Source organism: Archocentrus centrarchus, chromosome 18 (genome assembly GCF_007364275.1).
Source record: "Archocentrus centrarchus isolate MPI-CPG fArcCen1 chromosome 18, fArcCen1, whole genome shotgun sequence".
Taxonomy (NCBI): Eukaryota; Metazoa; Chordata; class Actinopteri; order Cichliformes; family Cichlidae; genus Archocentrus; species Archocentrus centrarchus.
Window position 1 is genome coordinate 7,904,158 of NC_044363.1, and position 24,357 is coordinate 7,928,514.

Below are 24,357 nucleotides of genomic sequence, written 5' to 3' on the forward strand. Positions count from 1 at the left end.
TGAGTTGTAACGGCCATGTTGTCTGGCTGCTGACTGAGTTGTGAGAATCAGGATGAAACACAGCTGAAGTCTTTGAGAACTTCCTCTTCCTGTGAGATTTAGAGCCCCACTCACTCTGGCCTCAGTCTATAAACAACCACTGCAGGGGTTTAGACCGTCCTTTCATTACTTCTGTACTGGTGTCAAGAACTAGCTTTTAAGCAAATGTTCACATTTTTCATGATGAAGTTCACATTTTTCATGATGAAGTTACAGAATACATGAACAACAGACTCGCGTCACTGTGACGTCACCCATTTCTTTCATTTTGAAATCTCCAATTCAGCTTTTGGCCTGTGGACATGAAGCTTAAGTGGGCTTTTCTGATTTTCTCTGATTTTGTCAGCTATTGCTTGCAAGCTTGTGAAGAAAGTAGTATCCATGAACTCTAACCATATTAAGATAAGAAAACAGAGTCATACTGAACTGTGCACTATGCATTATTTCCTAGCTAATTAAAGGAAAATGCTCCAGAATTTAACCAAGATCAACACTGCTGACCCAAAGGAGTTCTTGCTTTTGGAAACACACTTAATCATATTTCAGTCTGGTTCATAACTGGACATATATTCTCTTCAGGTTGATTCCTTGTAGTATAGTATGTTTGACTGCATGAGGAGGAATATCTCTCCCATCCTACTTTGGTAGCTTTACCGGCTGAGTTTTTACAGTTATTTAGTTTTTAAAAGTTATTTATAATTTTTATTTTTATTACTTCTGCTTTATTACTTCTACTTTGCCTACCGTCATTGCTGGATTACTTCAGACCTAAGGTCCGTGGATTTTTAATTCTATTTCACTCTTTGCTTCATCCAAGATAAATGGATGCCTTTGGTTGAAGCAGGGGACACCAGCAGTATTTTACACAGGCTTCAACTGATAGAACTGAGGCTGTCTTGACTGGAGGTAAATGCCGAAATCAACGCAGTTATTGGAAATGAAACAACTCTACCGATGCCTCAAGACAACAAACAGCCCCCAAGCACCTCAAGCAGTTCAACCACCTGGAACTGTCTTGGAGCTAAGCCGAAAAATAAATCTCATCATGTGGATAGACGTCTAACAGGACGGACCCCTCATTTAGATGATACAGTGTGGCAAGCACTGAGCCGAAACATCCTGTGGTGTCTGATCGATCTGTGTGTTAAACTGTGTGTTAAACTGCATTTATGTTTAGGTTTTCTCCTTTAGGATTATGGCCTTGAGTTCAGGTCTGCTTTGACCTTGTCCAAAAAAGGATTGCTCAGAATGATCATATAGTTTCCATTAGTAAATGGTTGTCATGTCCTGGGCTGTTTGCCCAGCGTTTTATGTTAATAGTTTATTTCCTGAGTTTGTCCTCCCTGTATGTTTGTCATGTTCCCAGTGTTGTGACTCGTCTGCGTGTTCCTTGGTTGTTCACTTCCTGTTTTATTCTTGCCAGTGTGATTTCTTTGTGCTTTGTGTTTAGCTTTGCTTCCCCTGTGTAATTAGTTTCATTTGCCTCACCTGTTGTTCCCTGCTGTTTCCTCTTGCCCTGATTACCCATTGTGTATTTAAGCCCTCAGTTTTCATGTGTTCCTTGTCGCGTCGTTGATGTTTTGTGCCCGCATGTTCCTGTGTTCCCTGTGCCTGCCCTTCGTCTCCCTGTGCCTCCCTTCCAAGGTTTTTGTATTTGTGTTTCCCCGGTGAAATAAATCCCCTTTTAAGTTATGTTTGCTTCTGGAGTCCTTCATGTTGGTCCTTCCTCGTCCGTTTCCTCCCCGGCCATGACAGAACGACGCGACCATACTATGGACCCCGCGGACACAAGGGGCCCCCCTGAGCAAGAAGAGAAGATCCTGGAGCTCAAGGATTTGGCCAGGAAAATTATTCATGCCACAAACGAACACAACCGGCTAATGCAGTTAGCTTTTTGCTGTGGACTGATCTCTTCCTCTACTTGGCTCCTCACCCATCCTGACACTGCCTCACTTGCTCATTCAGTAATCATGCTTCGGAAAAACCTGCAATATGACCTGCATAATATTGGCCGCCCAGTCCAGGGCAGGGATTCAAATTTTTTTCTTCAAGCCATCGCCAGTGCACCTCTCCTGCGGCCAGACCTCTCATCCCCATTGTCTCCTCCACTCCCCTGCAGCCCACCGCCACAGGCACTGCCTCGCTCCCAGGACCCGCCTTCGTCCATCCTACTCACCTCTCCCACCTTGTCCTCGTCTTTGTCACCATTTCGCGCACAGCCCGCTGCCTACCCGGACCTCTCTTGGCTGCCGGCTGATGTGGAAATCGTCGATTCACCTCTGCTGGTCGACATCCTGGATGCAGAGAATCGTGCCTCCCACTCCAACAGAAAGCGGAGGAAGCAGCGCACCCGGCATCGTCACGCTCCCCCCCGGTCGCTCTCGCCCCTGTCTGCTGTGATGCCAGCTCGTCTCCAGGAGCCCCAGGTTCCGCCAGCCTCTGTGAAGCTCTCTGCACCCGTTCCTGTTTCGCGGGTGGGGGCAGCCACGGACGGGCTGACCTCTGCGCCCGTTCCTGTTTCGCGGGGGGAGGCAGCCACGGACGGACTGACCTCTGCGCCCGTTCCTGTTCCGCGGGGGGAGGCAGCCACGGACGGGCTGACCTCTGCGCCCGCTCCTGTTCCGCGGGTGGGGGCAGCCACGGACGGGCTGACCTCTGCGCCCGCTCCTGTTCCGCGAGTGGGGGCAGCCACGGACGGGCTGACCTCTGCGCCCGCTCCTGTTCCGCGGTGGGGGCAGCCACGGACGGGCTGACCTCTGCGCCCGCTCCTGTTCCGCGGGTGGGGGCAGCCACGGACGGGCTGACCTCTGCGCCCGCTCCTGTTCCGCGGGTGGGGGCAGCCACGGACGGGCTGACCTCTGCGCCCGCTCCTGTTCCGCGGGTGGGGGCAGCCAGGTCCAAGCCTTCACAGCAGTTTTCAGTGTCGTCCACAGTGCCTCTTCAGCCTGTCTCTCAGTCAGCGGTAGCTCCAGCCACCTCCCAGTCTCAGTCAGCTGTAGCTCCAGCCACCTCCCAGTCTCAGTCAGTCTCCACGCAGTCAGTCTCCACGCAGCCAGCTCTCTCTAGCTCTCAGTCTGTCTCCACGCAGTCAGCTCTCCCTAGCTCTCAGTCAGTTTCCACGCAGTCAGCTCTCCCTAGCTCAGTCAGTTTCCACGCAGTCAGCTCTCCCTAGCTCTCAGTCAGTTTCCACGCAGTCAGCTCTCCCTAGTTCTCAGTCAGTTTCCACGCAGTCAGCTCTCTCTAGCTCTCAGTCAGTTTCCACGCAGTCTGCCCTCTCTAGCTCGCAGTCTGCTCTTTCTGTCTCCTGGCCTGCTTCCACGCAGCCAGTCGTCTCCCGGCCTGCTTCCACGCAGCCAGTCGTCTCCCGGCCTGCTCCCACGCAGCCAGTCGTCTCCCGGCCTGCTCCCACGCAGCCAGTCGTCTCCCGGCCTGCTCCCACGCAGCCAGTCGTCTCCCGGCCTGCGTCCACGCAGCCAGTCGTCTCCCGGCCTGCGTCCACGCAGCCAGTCGTCTCCCGGCCTGCTTTCACGCAGCCAGTCGTCTCCCGGCCTGCTTCCACGCAGCCAGTCGTCTCCCGGCCTGCTTCCACGCAGCCAGTCGTCTCCCGGCCTGCTTCCACGCAGCCAGTCGTCTCCCGGCCTGCTTCCACGCAGCCAGTCGTCTCCCGGCCTGCTTCCACGCAGCCAGTCGTCTCCCGGCCTGCTCCCACGCAGCCAGTCGTCTCCCGGCCTGCTCCCACGCAGCCAGTCGTCTCCCGGCCTGCTCCCACGCAGCCAGTCGTCTCCCGGCCTGCTCCCACGCAGCCAGTCGTCTCCCGGCCTGCTCCCACGCAGCCAGTCGTCTCCCGGCCTGCTCCCACGCAGCCTGTCGTCTCCCGGCCTGCTCCCACGCAGCCCGTCGTCTCCCGGCCTGCTCCCACGCAGCCAGTCGTCTCCCGGCCTGCTCCCACGCAGCCAGTCGTCTCCCGGCGTGCTCCCACGCAGCCAGTCGTCTCCCGGCCTGCTCCCACGCAGCCAGTCGTCTCCCGGCCTGCTCCCACGCAGCCAGTCGTCTCCCGGCCTGCTCCCACGCAGCCAGTCGTCTCCCGGCCTGCTCCCACGCAGCCAGTCGTCTCCCGGCCTGCTCCCACGCACTCAGCTTCCCCAGGGTCAGCTCCCACGCACTCAGCTTCCCCAGGGTCAGCTCCCACGCACTCAGCTTCTTTGTCTCAGCCCCGGTCTCTCCCGTCGACTGCTGTTGAGTCTCTGGTCTCTGAGTCAGAGTCCCAGTTAACTCCCATGTTGCCATCATCCTCACCATCAGACTCACCCGCGCTATGCCTTGCTAAGCAGCCCCAGCCTGCGCATCCAGTGTTCGAGCATCCGGAGAGTCCTGCTCAGTCCGAGCCGCCAGAGTCCTCAGAGTGTTCCGCTCAGTCCGAGCCGCCAGGGGGTCCCGCTCAGTCCGAGCCGCCAGGGGGTCCCGCTCAGTCCGAGCCTCCGGAGTCTTCGGAGTGTTCCGCTCAGTCCGAGCCGCCAGGGGGTCCCGCTCAGTCCGAGCCGCCAGGGGGTCCCGCTCAGTCCGAGCCTCCGGAGTCTTCGGAGTGTTCCGCTCAGTCCGAGCCGCCAGGGGGTCCCGCTCGGTTCGGACCTTCCGAGTTTCCTGTGTCCTTGACCGCCCTGGGCTCAGGGGAGTCCGGGCATGTTGCGGCTCTGGTGAGTCGTCGTCGTCGTCGCCGCCGCCGCCGCTGGGAGCGCGGTTGGCCTCCAGTGTCTGCTCCCCGTCGCCGCCGCCGCTGGGAGCGCGGTCGGCCTCCAGTGACTCCTCCTCGTCGTCGCCGCCGCCGCTGGGAGCGCGGTCGGCCTCCAGTGACTCCTCCTCGTCGTCGCCGCCGCCGCTGGGAGCGCGGTCGGCCTCCAGTGATTCCTCCTCGTCCTCGTCGCCGCCGCCGCTGGGAGCGCGGTCGGCCTCCCTCGTTGGGACTTTGCTTTGTGGCCCCTTGGCCCCTGCGGCCTCCTGAACTGTGTGTTTTTTGTTTTGGATTTCCCACTGACTCCCCTGAACTGTGGACTGTTTTTTCCCCTGCTGTTTTGTTTTGTTCTAGCTCCGGAGCTGTTCCTTGTTTTTGACCCTGTATTGAACATTGGAACTCCCCGGCCTTGTGCCGCCGCTTTTGTTTCCTCCTGTTTTTACTTCTCGTCCCCGTGTTTTGTTCTTGTTTGGGCTGTGTTGCCTCTGCTCTGCTTCCTTGTGTTTTGGTTTCGTTCCTGGGCCTTCTTCCGGTTTGCTCCCTGCCTGGTTTTTTGTTTTTGTTTCGGGCCCTCCTTCCTGGTCCCCCGCCTCCCGCCCTGGTCTGGTTTTGTTTCTGGTTTTGGCCGTCGGGGGCCGGCCTTTGAGGGGGGGGTACTGTCATGTCCTGGGCTGTTTGCCCAGCGTTTTATGTTAATAGTTTATTTCCTGAGTTTGTCCTCCCTGTATGTTTGTCATGTTCCCAGTGTTGTGACTCGTCTGCGTGTTCCTTGGTTGTTCACTTCCTGTTTTATTCTAGCCAGTGTGATTTCCTTGTGCTTTGTGTTTAGCTTTGCTTCCCCTGTGTAATTAGTTTCATTTGCCTCACCTGTTGTTCCCTGCTGTTTCCTCTTGCCCTGATTACCCATTGTGTATTTAAGCCCTCAGTTTTCATGTGTTCCTTGTCGCGTCGTTGATGTTTTGTGCCCGCATGTTCCTGTGTTCCCTGTGCCTGCCCTTCGTCTCCCTGTGCCTCCCTTCCAAGGTTTTTGTATTTGTGTTTCCCCGGTGAAATAAATCCCCTTTTAAGTTATGTTTGCTTCTGGAGTCCTTCATGTTGGTCCTTCCTCGTCCGTTTCCTCCCCGGCCATGACAATGGTATGAGAGAGTGTAACCTTTTGTTGCTTTCTCTCCAAAAAAGAGAATGACCTCACATACATGCAGGAAACAAGATATACTGGGTTTTTCAGAAAATACTATATATGGTGTTTGTACTGCTATGCTAAAATTCTATGTATGCATATGTGTTCTCTTTCTTAAAGTCTTTACTGGAATGTATGTATTGTCTCTTTCCTTAAAGGTTCAGGCAAAGGAGATGTGATTTAAACTTCCCCCACAGAAGGAATGTATAGAATGTCCTTGTAGGATCTCTGGCTTTCCATATAAGGGATTGTCCAGATGTTCAGCTATAGGTTAGGAGGCTGAGGATGTGGGGGTTGCTAACACTATATAATGTCTGTTTCTCCGTTGTTCAGGGGAGTTAGGAAGATTGGGCCTCCTGTCCCCCGATGGCTCTACAAAGCATCGGTTATGACATTGTCTTTTTTGTAAATAAACTCTATGTTATACATTAAGACTGTCGGCGAAGGATTTCTTCAACCACATCATGAAACTACAGTTTTGGCATCATGAACTACAATCCCCTCATCAACACCAGCATCAAAGAAAAGACAACAAGCACCTGCAGCTGACACGATTCCACCTTCACTGACTCCAGTACCAAGGGCAAATCAGCCGGCTCGAGCCATAACACACCCCGTCATGTTTCCAGCAGGAAACCCACTAAACGCTGCTGGAATTCCACTGACAAACAGGTTTGCTGCACTGCCACAGGAGCCTTCAATGGACATCTCTCCTCCGAACATCAACAAGAAGAGAGACCAACACAATCACCTCCCAAAGTGACCCAGAAACCAAAACTAATGCCAAAAGTCCTCATTGTCGGAGATTCAGCAGTAAAAGATATTGATCGTCTCTGTAACACAAAGAAAACAAAGGTACTCTGTTTCCCTAATGACACTGTGTCGGATGTTATAGAGAAAATATTCCCATAACCACTGACCATCCAAGCATTGAAAATCTTATCATGCATAATGCAACTAATGGCCTGGCCAAGAAGAAATCTGAAATTCTGAAAAAGGACTTTAGCCATCTTCTAAGCACAATTGGAAATCTGAAAATGAATATGTTTATCAGTGGACCAATACCAAGAGTTGGATGTGGAAATGAGAATTACAGCAGACTGCTTATGATTAATAGATGGCTTATTAAATGCTCCTCCAAATCTGTGAACTTTATTGACAATCACAAGATTTTCTGGGAGCGCTATCATCTTTTCAGACAACATGGATCATGCCTAAACAAAAAGGGACAAAAGCTCTTCATTTCTAACATCTTCAGTGCTGTTAACAACACAAGGCCATCTCCCAATGCAGCACAATGCAAACAACGACACCATTGCAGAAGGACATGCAGCCCAGCAGGATCACACTGTTCCAAAACAAACTGATATCCAGCCATCCCCCAGGACTCCAGCTGGAAATATCTTATCAACACCAACTGGGAGACAAGACTACTCACAGCACTGGAACACAGATGACAGGTTGACAAAACCACCTGTGACTTTACCACCTGAACTCCACTCTGCCAAGGCCTGCAATGGATTTTCCAACTTTTTTACAGAGAAAATTACAAAAATTAGAGGGTTAATCTGCTCATCCACACTAACCCCAATAATGATGCTATGCCCAAACATAACTAAGGCAGAGAAAATGGCTGTATTTCACCAACTCAACCATAAAAACTTAGAATAAATTTTAAAACAACTAAGTTCATCCTCCAGCTGTCTTGATATCCTCCCCACAACCTTCCTTAAGAAAGTTCTGCCTGTCATTGCATTTGACCTGATTCAAATAGTAAACTTATCAGGTGTTTTCCCCCAGGCTCTAAAAAAAGCAGTTATCAAACCACTGTTAAAAAAGAACAATCTGGATAAATCACTATTGCAAAATTACAGACCAATCTCTAACCTTCCATTCATCAGCAAAGTTATTGAAAAAGCTGTATTTCAACAGTTAAATAGCTTCTTAACAATGACAAACCACTTTGATGTTTTTCAGTCCGGCTTCCGTGCTCACCACAGCACAAGTGTTCAATGATATCCACACAAATACAGACTGCGGAAGAACCACAGTGCTGGTTCTACTGGACCTTAGCGCAGCATTTGACACTGTTGACCATGATATATTACTAAAGCAACTGGAGAACTGGGTTGGACTCTCAGACACAGTACTTAACTGGATCAAATCCTACCTAAAGAACAGGAACTTCTTTGAGTCAATAGGCAATTTCTTTTGAGCAGACAGGACTCACATGTGGAGTACCCCAAGGTTCAATCCTGGGACCCCTTCTATTTAATATCTACATGCTCCCACTAGCTCAGATTATAATAAGATTAGCTATCATAACTATGCATATGACACACAGCTCTATATCACGTTATCAGCAGGTGACTCAGAACCTATCCAAGCACTGAACAGATGCTTAGAACAAATCAGTGTGTGGATGTGCCAAAACTTTCTCCAGCTGAACAAAAACAAAACTGAAGTTATTATCTTTGGACCTAAACAAGAACGATCAAGAGTCAGCGCACAGCTTCAGCTACTACAATTAGAAACCTGTGAACAGGCCTGAAATCTGGGTGTAGTAATGGACTCAGACCTTAACCTTCAGAGACACGTAAAAACAGTTACAAAGTCGGCTTTCTACCACCTGAAGAACAATTCTAGAATTAAAGGACCAATGTCTCAATCAGACAGCTGCAGCTAATCCAAACTGCTGCTGCTCGTGTTCTCACCAAGACTAGAAAAATAAAGCATATCACCCCGGTTTTAAAGTCCTTACACTGGCTACCTGTAGCCCAGAGAATAGACTTTAAAATACTTGTATTAGTTTATAAATCGCTGAACGGTTTAGCACCACAATATATTAAAGACTTACTATCATCGTATCAACCTTCCAGAACACTCAGGTCTTCTGGTTCCAGTCTACTTTGTATCCCCAAAACCAGAACCGAACATGGAGAAGCAGCTTTCAGTTTTTATGCACCTTTAATCTGGAACAAACTCCCAGAAAACTTAAAAACAGCTGAAACACTAAATTCCTTTAAATCAAGGCTGAAAACCCACCTGTTTAGAGCTGCCTTTGATTAGTAGTCCACAAACAAACCTGGGTGGAAGCTGCTCTAAACAAAATATCTTATTACACATTGACCATCTCTCTATGATTATCATGTGTATTTCCTTGATGGTCTAATGATTTTGTGTGATGTTTTGATGATTTATTGTGTAATTGATTGATTGATGTTCTTAATGCTTTTAATGATTTACTGCACATTTGTTTGTTCTTATGATGTAAAGCACTTTGAACAGCCTTGCCACTGAAATCTGCTATAGAAATACATTTTTAATTACTTACTTATTTACTTTTGTATCTTTGGGCAACGTTCAGCATAGCTGCTGTTTATAGAATACCTATGGTACTCTTACTTTCCTGGCAAATGCACAGACTATTATAATAATGTATAGCTGCATGTTTATATAGTGAACTTGGCTCAGTATAGTACATACATTTAAATTTAAAATTCACCAGTGACCTTGTTAGGTTTGACAATACAGGGAAGACAAGAAATGCAAAACATGTGCAGAGCAGAGTGAGGAAAATATATAAAACACATGATAAAGTCACTTTAGCAAACTGCACATAGACATTTATTCAAGTTTCCCATCTTCTGATTTCACAGTTTCTGCTCTCTTTCCAGTTAATTTACCTGCCTGACATATTAGTAAAAAAGCTCTTTTCTGCTCCCTGCAGCATTATACTAGACCTAAGAACAACCCCACCCCACCTCTTAAGGTGGTAAACAGAAAAGAAACACTGTTATTGTTCATTTAAATTTTATTGCTGTTCTATTTTTATAACAGCAGTTGGTTACCTCGCAACAGGCACAAAGTTCAGCTTCAAGTAAATTATTGTTTTTTTACTCCATGGAACTTATGCTGAAATAGAAACTCAGATGAATTTAGTTTACATGACCAATGCAATGACAAGAGATCAGAGTCTATAAACTCAGTAATGATTTACTAACTCAGGGTGTACATTCATTTCAAAAAGTGCCACATCACGCAGCAGGTATGTTGTATTTTAAATTTGCCTTTTTTGTGTCTGAATTATATCATAAGACAATAAGACATACGTATATATCATATACATCTTCTATTACAAAATAGCAGGTTTAAATTTAGGGCTAAGGTACACATCATAACTTTGAAATCACTTCTGTTTAAATCTATGACTGGTTAATTATTATTTTTTATTTTTCAATCAAATAAGCATTTAATATCTGACTTTATATTTGTCATCAGGAATGAATGCCTTGCAAAGCTTTTATTATCCTACACAAATAATTACTGATATGACTTTTTGACACAAAATGTTATGAAAGATGTTCTATTATATATTATTAGTAATTAATGTTATATTCTGACGACATTAAAACATGTAGTTTAAATCCATAACTTAATATTATTTGCAAAAACAGAACTGAAAGTACAAGTTAATATGTTTAACTGCCAGAGGACCGTCATTCGCATTGAAGGTGAAAGTATAAAATTTACTTGGCCATGCTTAATAATTTTTTCTGTGTTTTTATTTATTTTTTATTTCAATTTTAAGATCTGCATACTTCATCAGATGGCTGGATTGTCCTGTCATTCTCTCAGAAACAGCATTCTGCTCATCCATCTTCTTCTACATTTTAGTAGGTACCCTTAAACATAAGATTACTGTAATTATTTGCACCAAATAAATGTACCAAATATTATTAAGGTGACTTAAACAAGAACAGGTTTTCTCTACATTAACAGTTTCATGTTACCATGTTACCTTAATTCTGAAAGTATGTAACCAGATATATTTTTGATGTGTCAAGATTATAATAGTAGTTGTTTTTATTAGATTATATCTTAGTGTATGTATCATGCAGAGGTTGAGTATTTACAGGAAACACACATTTTTCATGACTGACATTGTTTTTTGTCTTCTGAGGGAATTCAAACGCTAATGAAAGAGTATGGTGAACATATACTGCTCAAAAAAATAAAGGGAACACTCAAATAACACATCCTAGATCTGAATGAATGAAATATTCTCATTCAAAACTTTGTTCTGTACAAAGTTGAATGTGCTGACAACAAAATCACACAAAAATCATTAATGGAAATCACATTTATTAACCAATGGAGGCCTGGATTTGGAGTCACACACAAAATTAAAGTGGAAAAACACACTACAGGCTGATCCAGCTTTGATGTAATGTCCTTAAAACAAGTCAAAATGAGGCTCAGTATTGTGTGTGGCCTCCATATACCTGTATGACCTCCATACAACACCTGGGCATGGTCCTGATGAGTTTGCAGATGGTCTCCTGAGGGATCTCCTCCCAGACCTGGACCAAAGCATCCACCAACTCCTGGACAGTCTGTGGTGCAACGTGACATTGGTGGATGGAGCGAGACATGATGTCCCAGATGTGCTCAATCGGATTCAGGTCTGGGGAACAGGCGGGCCAGTCCATAGCTTCAATGCCTTCATCTTGCAGAACTGCTGACGCACTGAAGCCACATGAGGTCTAGCATTGTCCTGCATTAGGAGGAACCCAGGGCCAACCGCACCAGCATATGGTCTCACAAGGGGTCTAAGGATCTCATCTCGGTACCTAATGGCAGTCATGCTACCTCTGGCGAGCACATGGAGGGCTGTGCGGCCCTCCAAAGAAATGCCACCCCACACCAATACTGACCCACTGCCAAACCGGTCATGCTGAAGGATGTTGCAGGCAGCAGATCGCTCTCCACGGCGTCTCCAGACTCTGTCACGTCTGTCACATGTGCTCAGTGTGAACCTGCTTTCATCTGTGAAGAGCGCAGGGCCCCAGTGGCGAATTTGCCAATACTGGCGTTGTCTGGCAAATGCCAAGTGCCTTGCACAGTGTTGGGCTGTGAGCACAACCCCCATCTGTGGACGTCGGGCCCTCATACCATCCTCATGGAGTCAGTTTCTAACCATTTGTGGAGACACATGCACATTTGTGGCCTGCTGGAGGTCATTTTGCAGGGCTCTGGCAGTGCTCCTCCTGTTCCTCCTTGAACAAAGGCAGAGGTAGCGGTCCTGCTGCTGGGTTGTTGCCCTCCCACGGCCTCCTCCACGTCTCCTGGTGTACTGGCCTGTCTCCTGGTAGCACCTCAGGCCTCTGGACATTACGCTGACAGACACAGCAAACCTTCTTGCCACAGCTCACATTGATGTGCCATCCTGGATGAGCTGCACTACCTGAGCCACTTGTGTGGGTTGTAGAGTCCGTCTCATGCTACCACGAGTGTGAAAGCACCACCAACATTCAAAAGTGACCAAAACATCAGCGGGAAGCATAGGTACTGAGAAGTGGTCTATGGTCCCCAGCTGCAGAACCACTCCTTTATTGAGTGTGTCTTGCTAATTGCCAATAATTTCCACCTGTTGTCTATTCCATTTGCACAACAGCATGTGAAATTGATTGTCAATCAGTGTTGCTTCCTAAGTGGACAGTTTGATTTCACAGAAGTTTGATTTACTTGGAGTTATATTGTGTTGTTTAAGTGTTCCCTTTATGTTTTTGAGCAGTGTATTTACATGCTGATCCATAGGGATGCGGGAGTGCCTTCTTCTAAGTTATTACTCAGAAATTAATTAATACCCTAATGGGTTTTTTTTTCCTCAGGTGAGACTCAGTTAATTGGTCCAAAACAGCCAATAATTGCAGCAGCTGGAGAAGATGTCACTTTGCCATGTCATCTGGTCCAAGTAGAAAATGTTGCTACAAAGACTTTGGAGTGGACGAGACCTGACCTGGACCCCAGATTTGTCTTTGTGTGGCGTGCAGGTCAGGACTTCGTAAATGTAAAAAATCCAGCCTACAAAGGTCGATCATCATTGTTCACTGATGAGCTGAAGCATGGAAACATTTCACTGAAACTGTCCAAAGTAAAACCTGCAGATGAGGGAAGATACAGGTGTTACCTCCCAGACAAGAATGAAGAAGTTTTTATTGATCTTATCGTTGGTAAGTGAACTAATGAAACACATTATGTGTGCACAGAGCAGTTTGATCTAAACTTTTCAGAAAATTAAGTCAAATCAACACAGCTTTCAGGTTTTGATTTAGCCAATGAGTGACACAAGCTTGGAAATCAAATATTGTCTCAATTGATTAAGATGTGATATCTAGCTCTTGATATGAGCAACCAACTACTTCATGTTCAATGATCAAATAGAAAGCATGGAAATTTGAAGACTGACTGAGGGGTAAAGAACCATTAAGCAATGTGAATGCAGCTGGTATCAGATTTGCTTATTTTATCAGATATTCAAATATAATTACATTTGTACATTTTTAGTGATTACATTACTGACCAGTATTTTAAATTGTACATTTTGCTCAGCATCAGGTGCTGTCTCCTCACCTATCATCAACTTAGAAGGGCTTGATGGAGATAAGGTTGGAGTATTATTAGTGTGTAAATCTGAAGGTTGGCACCCAAAGCCTGAGGTGCGTTGGTTGGATTGTGAGGGAAACCTCCTCCCTGCTGGACCTACAGAGACACTCAGAGGTCCTGATGACCTCTATAGTGTCAGCAGCAGAGTCACCGTGGTGGAGAAGAGATGTGGCAACAATTTTACCTGCAGAGTCGAACAGAAAAATATCAACCAGAGCAGAGAGACACACATACAGATTCCAGGTAAATATAGTTTATAAAATGTATAATGTGCTCTATTTAGTCATAAATAGACTAAACCAAATTCTATTGAAATTATATGTGATTCTGTTTTAATTGTTACAGATGAATTCTTCATGGTCACAACCAGTTCTGGCAGTCCCGTTATTATTGGTTTAGCTGTTAGTTTGGCTCTAAGCATCATGTTGATTTTAATTGGAGTCTTTTTCATCTGGAGACAAAACAAAAGTAAGCCACAAATTAATTTAATGTGCTACGTAAATGCTAAGTTATTCTCACAGGCTTTACGTAAAGCAACACACATACAAAACTGTGTAAACTGCATTAAATTTTTATAACCCTCTTTCTATTTTGCGTTGTGATAAAAAACTGATAACATATGTACTTAATTCATTTTAAAATAATGATAATATTCTGTGTTAGCATTCTATAGCCTAAGAGAAAATCATATTTTCTTGTCTATGATTTTAACAGCGGTCAAGAGAGAACATGGCAATGAATCTGAGAAACAGGAAAGGATGAACCGCTCTAAAAATGACCAAACTGAAACTGACCGAGAACAGGAGAAACTAATGACACAAGACATCGTGCCAGTGAGTGATGTAAAAGACAGACAAGACTGTGTAGGTTCTCAGTCATTCAGGTCATCGTAGTCTCTGGAGCTTGAAAAGCTCCAGAAAGACAAACAAGACAATCCCCTTTGGTAATGAGAACACTTAGGGCAGTGACCCCAAAACTGGGAGATTGGATCTAACAGATTCCAGGAACCACATCTGAAATTTATGTCCAGAAGAGAGCAGTTCTCGGACAGCTGTAAAGGACCCTGAAACTCCCAGGTCAAGGAATAAAGGTAAAAGAGAACAAAGACTGCTCATAGGGTGAGCAGGGAATTTTTTTTATATAAAAATTTTGGGTTCTCTACCAGATGTTTGGTAGCTTATCTTTGGCTTTACTCTTCTGGACAAATATTTCACATCATTCCTGGAATCTGCTCGAGCCCCTCCTCCAGTTTTTTGTGTCATCGCCCTAAGTGATCTGACTACCAAGGGGACCACTGTTACCTTCACCTTCCACATCCTCTCTCTTCTCTTAGTCCTTGGTGTTTCTGAAGTTTCTCGTGTTCCTTCTTCCTGATATTGCTATCACCTGGTATTACAATGTCTATCACTACATCTTTCTTCCTCTTCTTGTCCATCACTATGCCTGTTGGGTGGCCATCACCAGTTTGTCCGTCTGTATCTGGCAGTTCCACAAATCTTTGCTGGCTCATACTCAGTCACCTTTGGGGGTGTATCCCCTTTTGACCTCAGGAGTTCCAGGACATACTCAGCACAGATGTTCCCGTATACTATGCCGGCCACTTGGTTATGGTGCTCCGTGTATGCCCTGCCTGCTAGCATCTTTTAACCTGCTATTATGTGCTGGATTGTCTTAGGGGCATCTCTGCACAGCCTGCACTTGGGGTCCTGCCTGGTGTGGTAGACCCCAGCCTAAATTGATCTTCTGCTTAGCGCTTAATTATTGCCTCTGTGCTTTCTTTCAGTACAGCTTTGGTAAGATTTTTTGATATCAGCCACTTCTATCTGACAGTGGTACATGCTATGGAGAGGCCTGTCCTTCCATGATGGTTCCTGTTCTTTCACCTCTTCTTTCTCAGGTTTCTGCTGTCTGAGGTATTCACTAACACTAATACTAGTCCTCAGCCTCCCTTCTGCTTAGGTAGGATTCAGGGTCACCTGATCCAGCCCTAACTATAAGCTTGATTAAAAAGATAAGTCTTAAACGTAATCTTAAAAATAGAGACAGTGTCTGTCTCCCGAATCCAAACTGGAGCTGGTTCTCAGAGATGAACCAAGAACCTTTTGTTCTTCAGAACCTCTTTTTCTTCCTTTTCATGTTTACAAGCATCAGGACCAGCCCATCATCACTTTATGTTGACTTCAATTTTTTCCACGTTTTATACGGACAGATTATTCACAGAAACACAATAGATTTGGTGTTTAAAGGCTTTAATGCTTGTAGATGGCACCATTTTAAAATGTTCACACAAGAGATGTTGAAAATGTTGTGGGCACTCGGAACACAGCAGTCTTGTAAACAAAGGGCTAAAACACAACAGAAACTGTGTAACCAAATGCAGTCAGAAAAGATGAGGAGGGAAAAAATATCCTCCACCTGTAAAACCATTCCATTCCTTTTCTTCAAGTTAATATTTTCTTTTAATTTTTGTGTTTCTTTCAGTGTAGCTGATAGATATTGGAATTTCCCCTTAGGGATAAGCATCCAAGGATTGTAAGACATGGCACGAATGCAATTCAGATTCTGAGGACCCTCCAGTGCAAGTGGCAAAATGAACTATGTACAGCAGGGGTGCCCAAACTCGGCAGGCAGGTCGCTTAGGCCCCACCCCCTACTTCCAGTCTGTGAATGGATGTCAAAAATAACATACAATTTGGCCCTCTAAGTTACTTTTTTGACATTTCCACTTTCCCTACAATTAAGAGGGCTAAGCGAAATGTCAAGAAAGTAACTTAGAGGACAGCCTGACAACCTTACATGTTAAAAATATTTAGATATAAATTAAAGTAGGGAAGAAAGAAATTCATGTTGAAAAAACAGTGAGAAATTTTATTATATATCATTTAAATATAAACCAAATCAATTTATGTAATTAATCTGACACTTGAAAGTGAAAATATCTGAATTATAGGAAAGAATTTGAGAGTAAACAGTAACAATTTGAATAGCATTTGTACGTCAACGTAAAGAGCGTGTGTTGAATGTATTTAGAACTTTAGAATTAGTACTTTGGAAATGCTGTCTACAGAGACGGAGCCACAACTGTGTTCCATATTGACGTTAAAGGAGAAAGATAGAGGTTCACTCATACATGAATAGCTGACCTCTGAACAACTATGGAGTTCCATCATGTAACATCTTCCTGTTTATCTTAATAAATCAGAACAGTGCTCTCATCTTTTCTCTGTCTTGTTTCTCCTTTCAGGTGGATCGTCTCATGGCTGAAGTAGAAAAACTCAAAGAGGAGAAGCAGCAACTGCAACATTTGCTTGATGCCAAAGAACAAAAGCATAAGCCTTTATTTGTAATAAATCTAGTTTCCACTCCTTTATATTTAATTTCAAACTTTGAAATAAGAGTTTAATTTTATGTTAAGATTATTAAATAGAAATTACAGAAAAAAAGTTCACAGTACTTTGTGACTGAGAAATAAACTGTAGCATTTGTGTTTTATTATTTTCTAATATGAAAACTATTAAAGTCTGACCATTGTCTTCGTCACATTACAAAAACACTGATACCAGATTATCCATCCATCCATGTCTTCTGCTTTATCTTTTTCAGGGTCCCAGGGTGGGGTTGATGGGGCTGATCACAGCTACCACAGCCTCAGAGGCAGGGTGACACCAGATTATAACTGATTTCATGTTTATATTCTACATTGGCTGATCAGTTCAACACAGGAAATCATAAAAATGCATTTGTGTTAAAACACAATGTTTTGACCAGTGTTTCAGTGAGAGTAGTTATCACTGACATCAGTTTCACTGTGTATCTCTTAGTTGGAGAAAAACCAGGAAGCTGACAACAATCTGAAGGACACTGAAGAACTGAACCAGCAACTGGAGAAGAAGGATGCAGAGATCAGAGAGCTGAAGAAACAAGTAAACACTCACAGAAACACAAATTTCCACCATGTCAGGACTTTGTTGCATCACATCTATGTACAGCAGCATCATCATAAACCTAACAAAGAAATAAATAGATTTATATCCATTCATTTATTTCTATTTTGTCCTCAAAGAAGTCACAAAGCCAAACTCCAGATTTATGAAGCAGCAGTGAAATGAGTGATGAACAAACACACTGCCAAACAACAGACACATCCACACAATGTGCCACAGCTAAATGAAAGGCTGCCTGCAGGAACCACTGAAAGCATTCAGCAATCATGTTGAAGAAAGTCTGACACTCCTAATGACTGACAGCACTCACTGTACACATCCATCAGCTTACAGTGAAGACAGAAACACAATCAGTTCAAGTTCTCATCAGAATTTAAAAGAAAGCTTAAAATGTTTTTTTAAGATATCATAAAAGTATCTCAGCAGAGGTAACACATTGAAAAGTGCAACAAGGATCTTTTAATCTGTTTAAGCAATTTTCCCAACATTTGTTAAAGTGATGGATAATAAGAAACACATACTTTTGTCCAATTAAATAACTGACTAAAATAAATAAATAATTATAAAATAGTCTCTTGTGCACTCATGTCTGTTACTTCATTACAAATTGTTTGCATTGAGGCAACAGGAAACTGAAATATTGGAATCATTGTGAAGTGTGTTGCTGAGAATAGTTTGTGTTGACATCAGTTTGCTTTTGTGTGTCTGTTTGTTAGCTGGACAAAAACCAGGAAGCTGACAAGAAGATGAAGGAGGAGAATGAAAAACTGAGAGAGGAACTGGAGAGGAAATCATCACGTGACAAAGACACAGTAAAACAGGTAAATGCACACAGACACACAAACACACAAGTTTTAAACCCTTCAGTGCTTCACTGAGTCACAGTCATTCATGAGGCTGTAACTGGAGATCACCAACATTTCACTGAGATTAACGTTTGAAACTTCAGCTGCTTCTGTGATTCATGCAAAAAAGAAAGCAAACAAAGTCTCCTCCAACATTATGGCACCAACTTAATTTGATTAGGTTACAATAGCAGCTTTTAGCTCTTTGTTCAGTGTGTGTGTAATATTTTAGCAGCTCTTAGCAAACACTGTTTCTCATCAGCCGGTCTTTGACACTAACTTACTGCAGTAAGAAATAAATAGTAAAACCAAAGCCATCGATCCAAACAGTCAATAAAAATACAAATCACACCCCTGATATTTCACAAAGTAAGTGTGTGAAAATTGTAACTGTGATAAAATAAATTAGTGAAAGAGTAGTGGCAGTCAATCAGTCCCGTTTCACCCTGTCCTGTCATTAAACTTTGAAACAAACAACATGCTTCTGCCCCCGCGACCCAGCCCCGGATAAGCAGAAGAAAATGGATGGATGGATGGATGGACAAACAACATGAATCATGGACATCCTCAGACACAAAACAGAGAAATTCACCAACATTCAAAATGTTTCTAGTTTGTTTGTCTTTTGATTTTTTTTTTATGACAGATTTATTTAATGTTAAAAATATTTAGATATAAATTAAAGTAAGAAAGAAAGAATTTCATGATGAGAAAACATAGTGAAGAATTTATTTATTTAGTAACTTGCAGCTTTATTTAATTAGATATAAACCAAATCATTTTATGTAATTAATCTGTCAGCTGAAAGTGAAAATATCTGAATAACAGGACAGAGAGTGAGCACTCCAACATAAAGAGCTGGTGTTGAATTATTTAGAACTTTGCTGGTTTTTTTTGAAATGCTGATGATGGACTTTCTTTAAATAGGGACATTTGTATGAACCAATGAAAGGACTACAGTATTAGAAAGTAATCTACTTTGAAATGTCACAGTTATGGGAACCTTTAAAGGTTAAAACTGAAGCACTTATAAATTAAAAGTTAAATTATCCCTGTGCAGTTCTGCTGGTAAGAAATTCCACATTGATCCCAAAAGTAGAAAAATCTGATTTTTCTTTTTTTAAATAATGGGTTTGAAAATTAAATTTACAGTTTCAGTTGGATGCTTCTCATGTTTCTTTGCCATAAACTCAAAGTTACAAAACAGTGAAGGTTTTACTGAAAACAACAAAATGTCGACAAACTTCCCAGAATGAGTTTATTCTCTGCTGCTCCTCTCTACAGAGAAGGAGCTACAACTTTGTTCCATACTGATGTTAAAGCAGAAAGATAGAGGTTCACTCATACATTAAAAGCTGACCTCTGACCTATTTAAAAACAACAAAACAAAACAAAAACAAACAAACAGGGTTGCTGGATCTGATCCCAGCTACCACAGGCTCAGAGGCAGGGTGACACCAGATTATAAATGATTTAATGTTTATTTTCTATACTGGCCGATCAATTCGACACTTGAGATGCAAAAAATCATAAAAATGTATTTGTATTAAAACACAATGTTTTGATATAAAACTTTTTTTAGCATGTTGAACAGTGTTTCAGAGAGATCAGTTATCACTGACATCTGTTTCACTGTGTGTCTGTTAGCTGGTGAAGCTGAAGGAAACTGAAGAACTGAATCAGCAACTGAAGAAGAAGGATGCAGAGATCACAGAGCTGAAGAAACAAGTAAACACACACAGACACACAAATTTCCACCATGTCAGGACTTTGTTGAATCACATGTATGTACAGCAGCATCATCCTAAACCTAACAAAGAAATAAATATATTTATATCCATTCATTTATTTCTATTTTGTCCTCAAAGAAGCCACAAAGCCAAACTCCAGATTTATGAAGCAGCAGTGAAATGAGTGATGAACAAACACACTGCCAAACAACAGACACATCCACACAATGTGCCACAGCTAAATGAAAGGCTGCCTGCAGGAACCACTGAAAGCATTCAGCAATCATGTTGAAGAAAGTCTGACATTCCTAATGACTGACAGCACTCACTGTACACCATCCATCAGCTTACAGTGAAGACAGAAACACAATCAGTTCAAGTTCTCATCAGAATTTAAAAGAAAGCTTAAAATGTTTTTTAAGATATCATAAAAGTATCTCAGCAGAGGTAACCAAACACATCTGTTTTCATAAACTGTGTTAAAATGATGGATAATAAAAACATGCTTTTGTGCAAATAAATAATTGACTAAAATAAATAAATGCAAATAAATTATTATAAAAAAGAGTCTTTTGTGCACTCATGTCTGAAAATCCAGTACAAATTGTTTGCATTGAGGCAACAGGAAACTGAAATATTGGAATCATTGTGAAGTGTGTTGCTGAGAATAGTTACTGTTGACATCAGTTCGTTTTTGTGTGTCTGTTTGTTAGCTGGACAAAAACCAGGAAGGTGAAAGGAAGATGAAGGAGGAGATTGGAAAACTGAAATTCCAACTGGAGAGGAAATCATCACGTGACAAAAACACAGTAAAACAGGTAAATACACACAGACACACAAACACACACACACACACAAACACACAAGTTTTACCGTCTTTATTTATGAAGGACTTTAAAACAACCACAGCTGTCACAAAGTGCTGTACATTAAAACATGCAGATATATAAATAAATAACAATTAAATAACTCTTACAGGTTTAAAAATAACCCTACAGTTTAAAACTTGGTCTCTTTGGGGTCAAAGCCAAAGAAAAGAGATGGTTTTAAGTCAAGTCAAGTTTATTTATAAAGCACATTTAAAACAACGACGTTGACCAAAGTGCTGTACAAGATCTGTAACCCCAAGGACTATACTAAATAAAAATAAAAATATATAAATAAATAAATAAAATAATAAAATAAAAATAAATAAATAAAAACATTAAGAACAATAAATAACATAAGAAAATTAAAAATTAAAACGTTTAAAACAAGTACCATAAAAATACCATAAAACAATCATCTAAAAGGAGGTAGCACTGCAGCCAAATGCCAAGGAAAAGAAATGTGTTTTTAATAGAGATTTAAATGTGTGTATTGTCTGAGCTGTGCGGATATGGAGAGGTAGATCGTTCCATAGCTTTGGTGCTGCTGCTGCAAAAGCTCGATCACCTCTCTGTTTTAGTCTAGTTTTAGGCCTCTGTAAGAGCAGCTGGTTCGATGACCTCAGAGCTCTTACAGGGGTGTGACAGTGAAGCAGCTCAGACAGATACAAAGGTGCCAGTCCGTTTAAGGCTTTAAAAGTAAGCAATAATATCTTAAAATCGATTCTAAAACGGACAGGGAGCCAGTGAAGGGATGGCAGGACTGGGGTAATGTGTTCATGCTTTTTTAAACCGGTTAAAAGACGAGCTGCCGCATTCTGGACTACCTGCAGGCGGCGCACAGATGATTGATCTATGCCAAAGTACAGAGAATTACAGTAGTCCAGGCGGGAAGTAATAAAAGCATGAATAACTTTTTCCAGGTCCTGCTGCGGGAGATAAGGTTTTACCTTGGCAATGACTCTGAGTTGGTAAAAACTGATTTTGGTAACAGCACTTACTTGCTTCTCCATTTTAAAACTACTATCTAAAATGGCACCCAGATTTTTCACAGCATCACGACAGTGAGGAGCCAAATGACTCGGAGTGCCAGAGGAGTAGCTTGAGGGGTCAAATTTACCAAAGCATATGACCTCGGTTTTAAGGCAAATTTTAAAAGTGGACAGTGAAGGGACCTCTCTAACCTGCAAAGGAAAGTCATTCCATAACCTAGGACCAATGATAGAGAAAGCCCTGTCCCCTCTGAGCTTCCTTCTTGATCTCAGTACCTCCAGGAGCAGCTGGTCTGCTGTCCTGAGAGACCAACAAGGTCTGTAGGAGTGAAGAAGCTCAGAGAGAGAAGGCGGGGCAAGATTGTGCAAAGATTTAAAAACAAACATAAGAATTTTAAAATGAACCCTAAAATATTCAGGCAAAGTGAATTGTTACATTTGAGAACTGAATATAATAAATTATCTTCTGAGGTAGCAGCAAAAAGCTTAATGTGGTTAAAACAATCTTATTATGACCAAGGAGAGAAGGCTGGGAAACTCTTGGTATGGAGAATTAAGAAAATACAGAGTGAAAGAGCAATTAATAGTATAAAGAAGGGTAACAGTAGATCCATCTGTAATTAATGATTGTTTTAGGCAATTCTATGTAAAACTATATACATCTGAATGTCGCCATGTCTCGGAAGAACAAGACAAATTCTTAGACCAACTTCAGTTCCTTCAGAAGGTACAAAACAAGAGTTAGATATAAACTTAACTGTTGAAGAAATTTTCCAGGCCACACAGAGTATTAATAGTGGTAAAGCTCCTGGGCCAGATGGCTTCTCGATTGAATTCTACAAAACTTTCAAAGACAAACTTATAGTCCCGCTCTTTAATATGTATGAAGAGGCATTTAAAAATGAAGTTCTGCCACCCACTCTGAGACAAGCAATGATCACATTGATATTAAAACCCGGTAAACATCCCACAGAGTGCTCGTCATATAGACCAATAAGTTTGATGGGAGTGGATACTAAAATACTTTGTAAAGTTTTAGCAAAAAGATTAGATCCCTATATCTCACAGTTAGTTCATAACGATCAAAACGGCTTTGTACCAAAACATCAAGGGTTTCACAACATAAGAAGAGTCCTAAACATAATTCATGAGAAATTTGATGCTAAAGATACAGCTCTGCTATCACTTGATGCGCGTCAGGCCTTTGATAGAATAGAATGGTCATATCTATTTAACGTTCTACCAAGATACGATTTGGCTGTAATTTCCTCAAATGGGTTAAGCTTTTGTATACAATTCCCAAAGCCAGTGTTTGGACGTTCAACTCACCAGGGTTGCCCGTTATCGCCAATGTTATTTATCTTAGCTATAGAACCCTTTGCAATGATGATAAGAATGCGAAGTGGTTTATTTGGCATTCAGTTGGGAGACCAAGAGCATAGACTAGCCCTGTATGTTGATGATCTGATAGTTTTTTGACAAGGCTGTCCATTAGTATCCCAAATTTAATGCAACAAATGGACTTATTTGGTCAATTTTCTGGCTATAAAATAAATGATTCAAAGTCCTGTATTCTATTTTTGAACAGGGATGAAAGACTAAACCCAGTTTTACAAACCCCATTTATCAATGCAAGGGAGGGATTTGTGTATCTTGGTGTTAAAATTACCCCAGACATTAAAACAATCGTTTCAACAAATTATGACCCTCTGGTTAGTGAGGTAAATGAGTCACTGAATAAATGGATGATAATGCCCATATCAATGATTGGCCGAATAAACATGATCAAAATGAATATATTGCCAAAATTTTTATATCTGTTTCAGTCACTTCCTTTGCCTCTTCCAAAACAACTTTTTGATGAACTAACCTCTATTTTTAATAGATTTATTTGGAATAATAAAAAACCTAGATTAAGACTTCGCTTATTGTACCTGCCATATGAGAGGGGGGGGTTATAACTCCCTAATTTTAAATTGTATTATTGGTCTGCACAGCTGCGCTCACCCATGTTCTACTTTTCAGCCGATACTGTCATGTCCTGGGCTGTTTGCCCAGCGTTTTGTGTTTGGTTCATGTTTTCCGAGTCTGTCTTCCCAGCATGTTTTGATCCTTGTTCCCTTTGTCCCTGTCTTCCCCTGTATTTTAAGGTCTGTGTCTCTGTCCTGAGTCTGTGTGCCAGTTCCCCATGTTAAGTTGTCATGTACCTTAGTTTGTTACTTCCTGTGTTATTTTGGCAGTCTAGTTTCCCTGTGCTTTGTGTTTAGCTTTGCTTCCCCTGTGTAATTAGTTTCATTTGCCTCACCTGTTGTTCCCTGCTGTTTTCTTTTGCCCTGATTACCCAGTGTGTATTTAAGCCCTCTGTTTCTATCTGTTCTTTGTCGTGTCGTTGATGTTTTGTGCCTGCGTGTTCCTGAGCTCCCTGTGTCTCCCCTTAGTCTCCATTCCAAGGTTTTTTGTATTTGTTTTCCCCCCTACCTAAATAAATACCCTTTTAAGTTATGTTTACCTCTGGAGTCCTTCATGTTTGCCCTTCCTCGCCCGTTTCCTCCCCGGCCATGACAAATACATCCCCAGCATGGT

The 24,357-nt window shown here is 42.7% G+C and overlaps 1 protein-coding gene across 1 annotated transcript in view; it reads left to right on the plus strand.

Moving 5' to 3' along the window:
- LOC115796658 (butyrophilin-like protein 2) overlaps nucleotides 1–24,357 on the plus strand; it is a 51,692-nt gene that overhangs the window by 21,551 nt on the left and 5,784 nt on the right. The window contains exons 4-11 of the mRNA XM_030753019.1: nucleotides 12,623–12,964; nucleotides 13,350–13,640; nucleotides 14,112–14,230; nucleotides 16,642–16,740; nucleotides 17,219–17,320; nucleotides 18,058–18,162; nucleotides 19,834–19,914; nucleotides 20,630–20,734. Coding sequence (XP_030608879.1) covers nucleotides 12,623–12,964; nucleotides 13,350–13,640; nucleotides 14,112–14,230; nucleotides 16,642–16,740; nucleotides 17,219–17,320; nucleotides 18,058–18,162; nucleotides 19,834–19,914; nucleotides 20,630–20,734 — 1,244 coding nt within the window. The remainder of the gene's footprint in view (nucleotides 1–12,622; nucleotides 12,965–13,349; nucleotides 13,641–14,111; nucleotides 14,231–16,641; nucleotides 16,741–17,218; nucleotides 17,321–18,057; nucleotides 18,163–19,833; nucleotides 19,915–20,629; nucleotides 20,735–24,357) is intronic.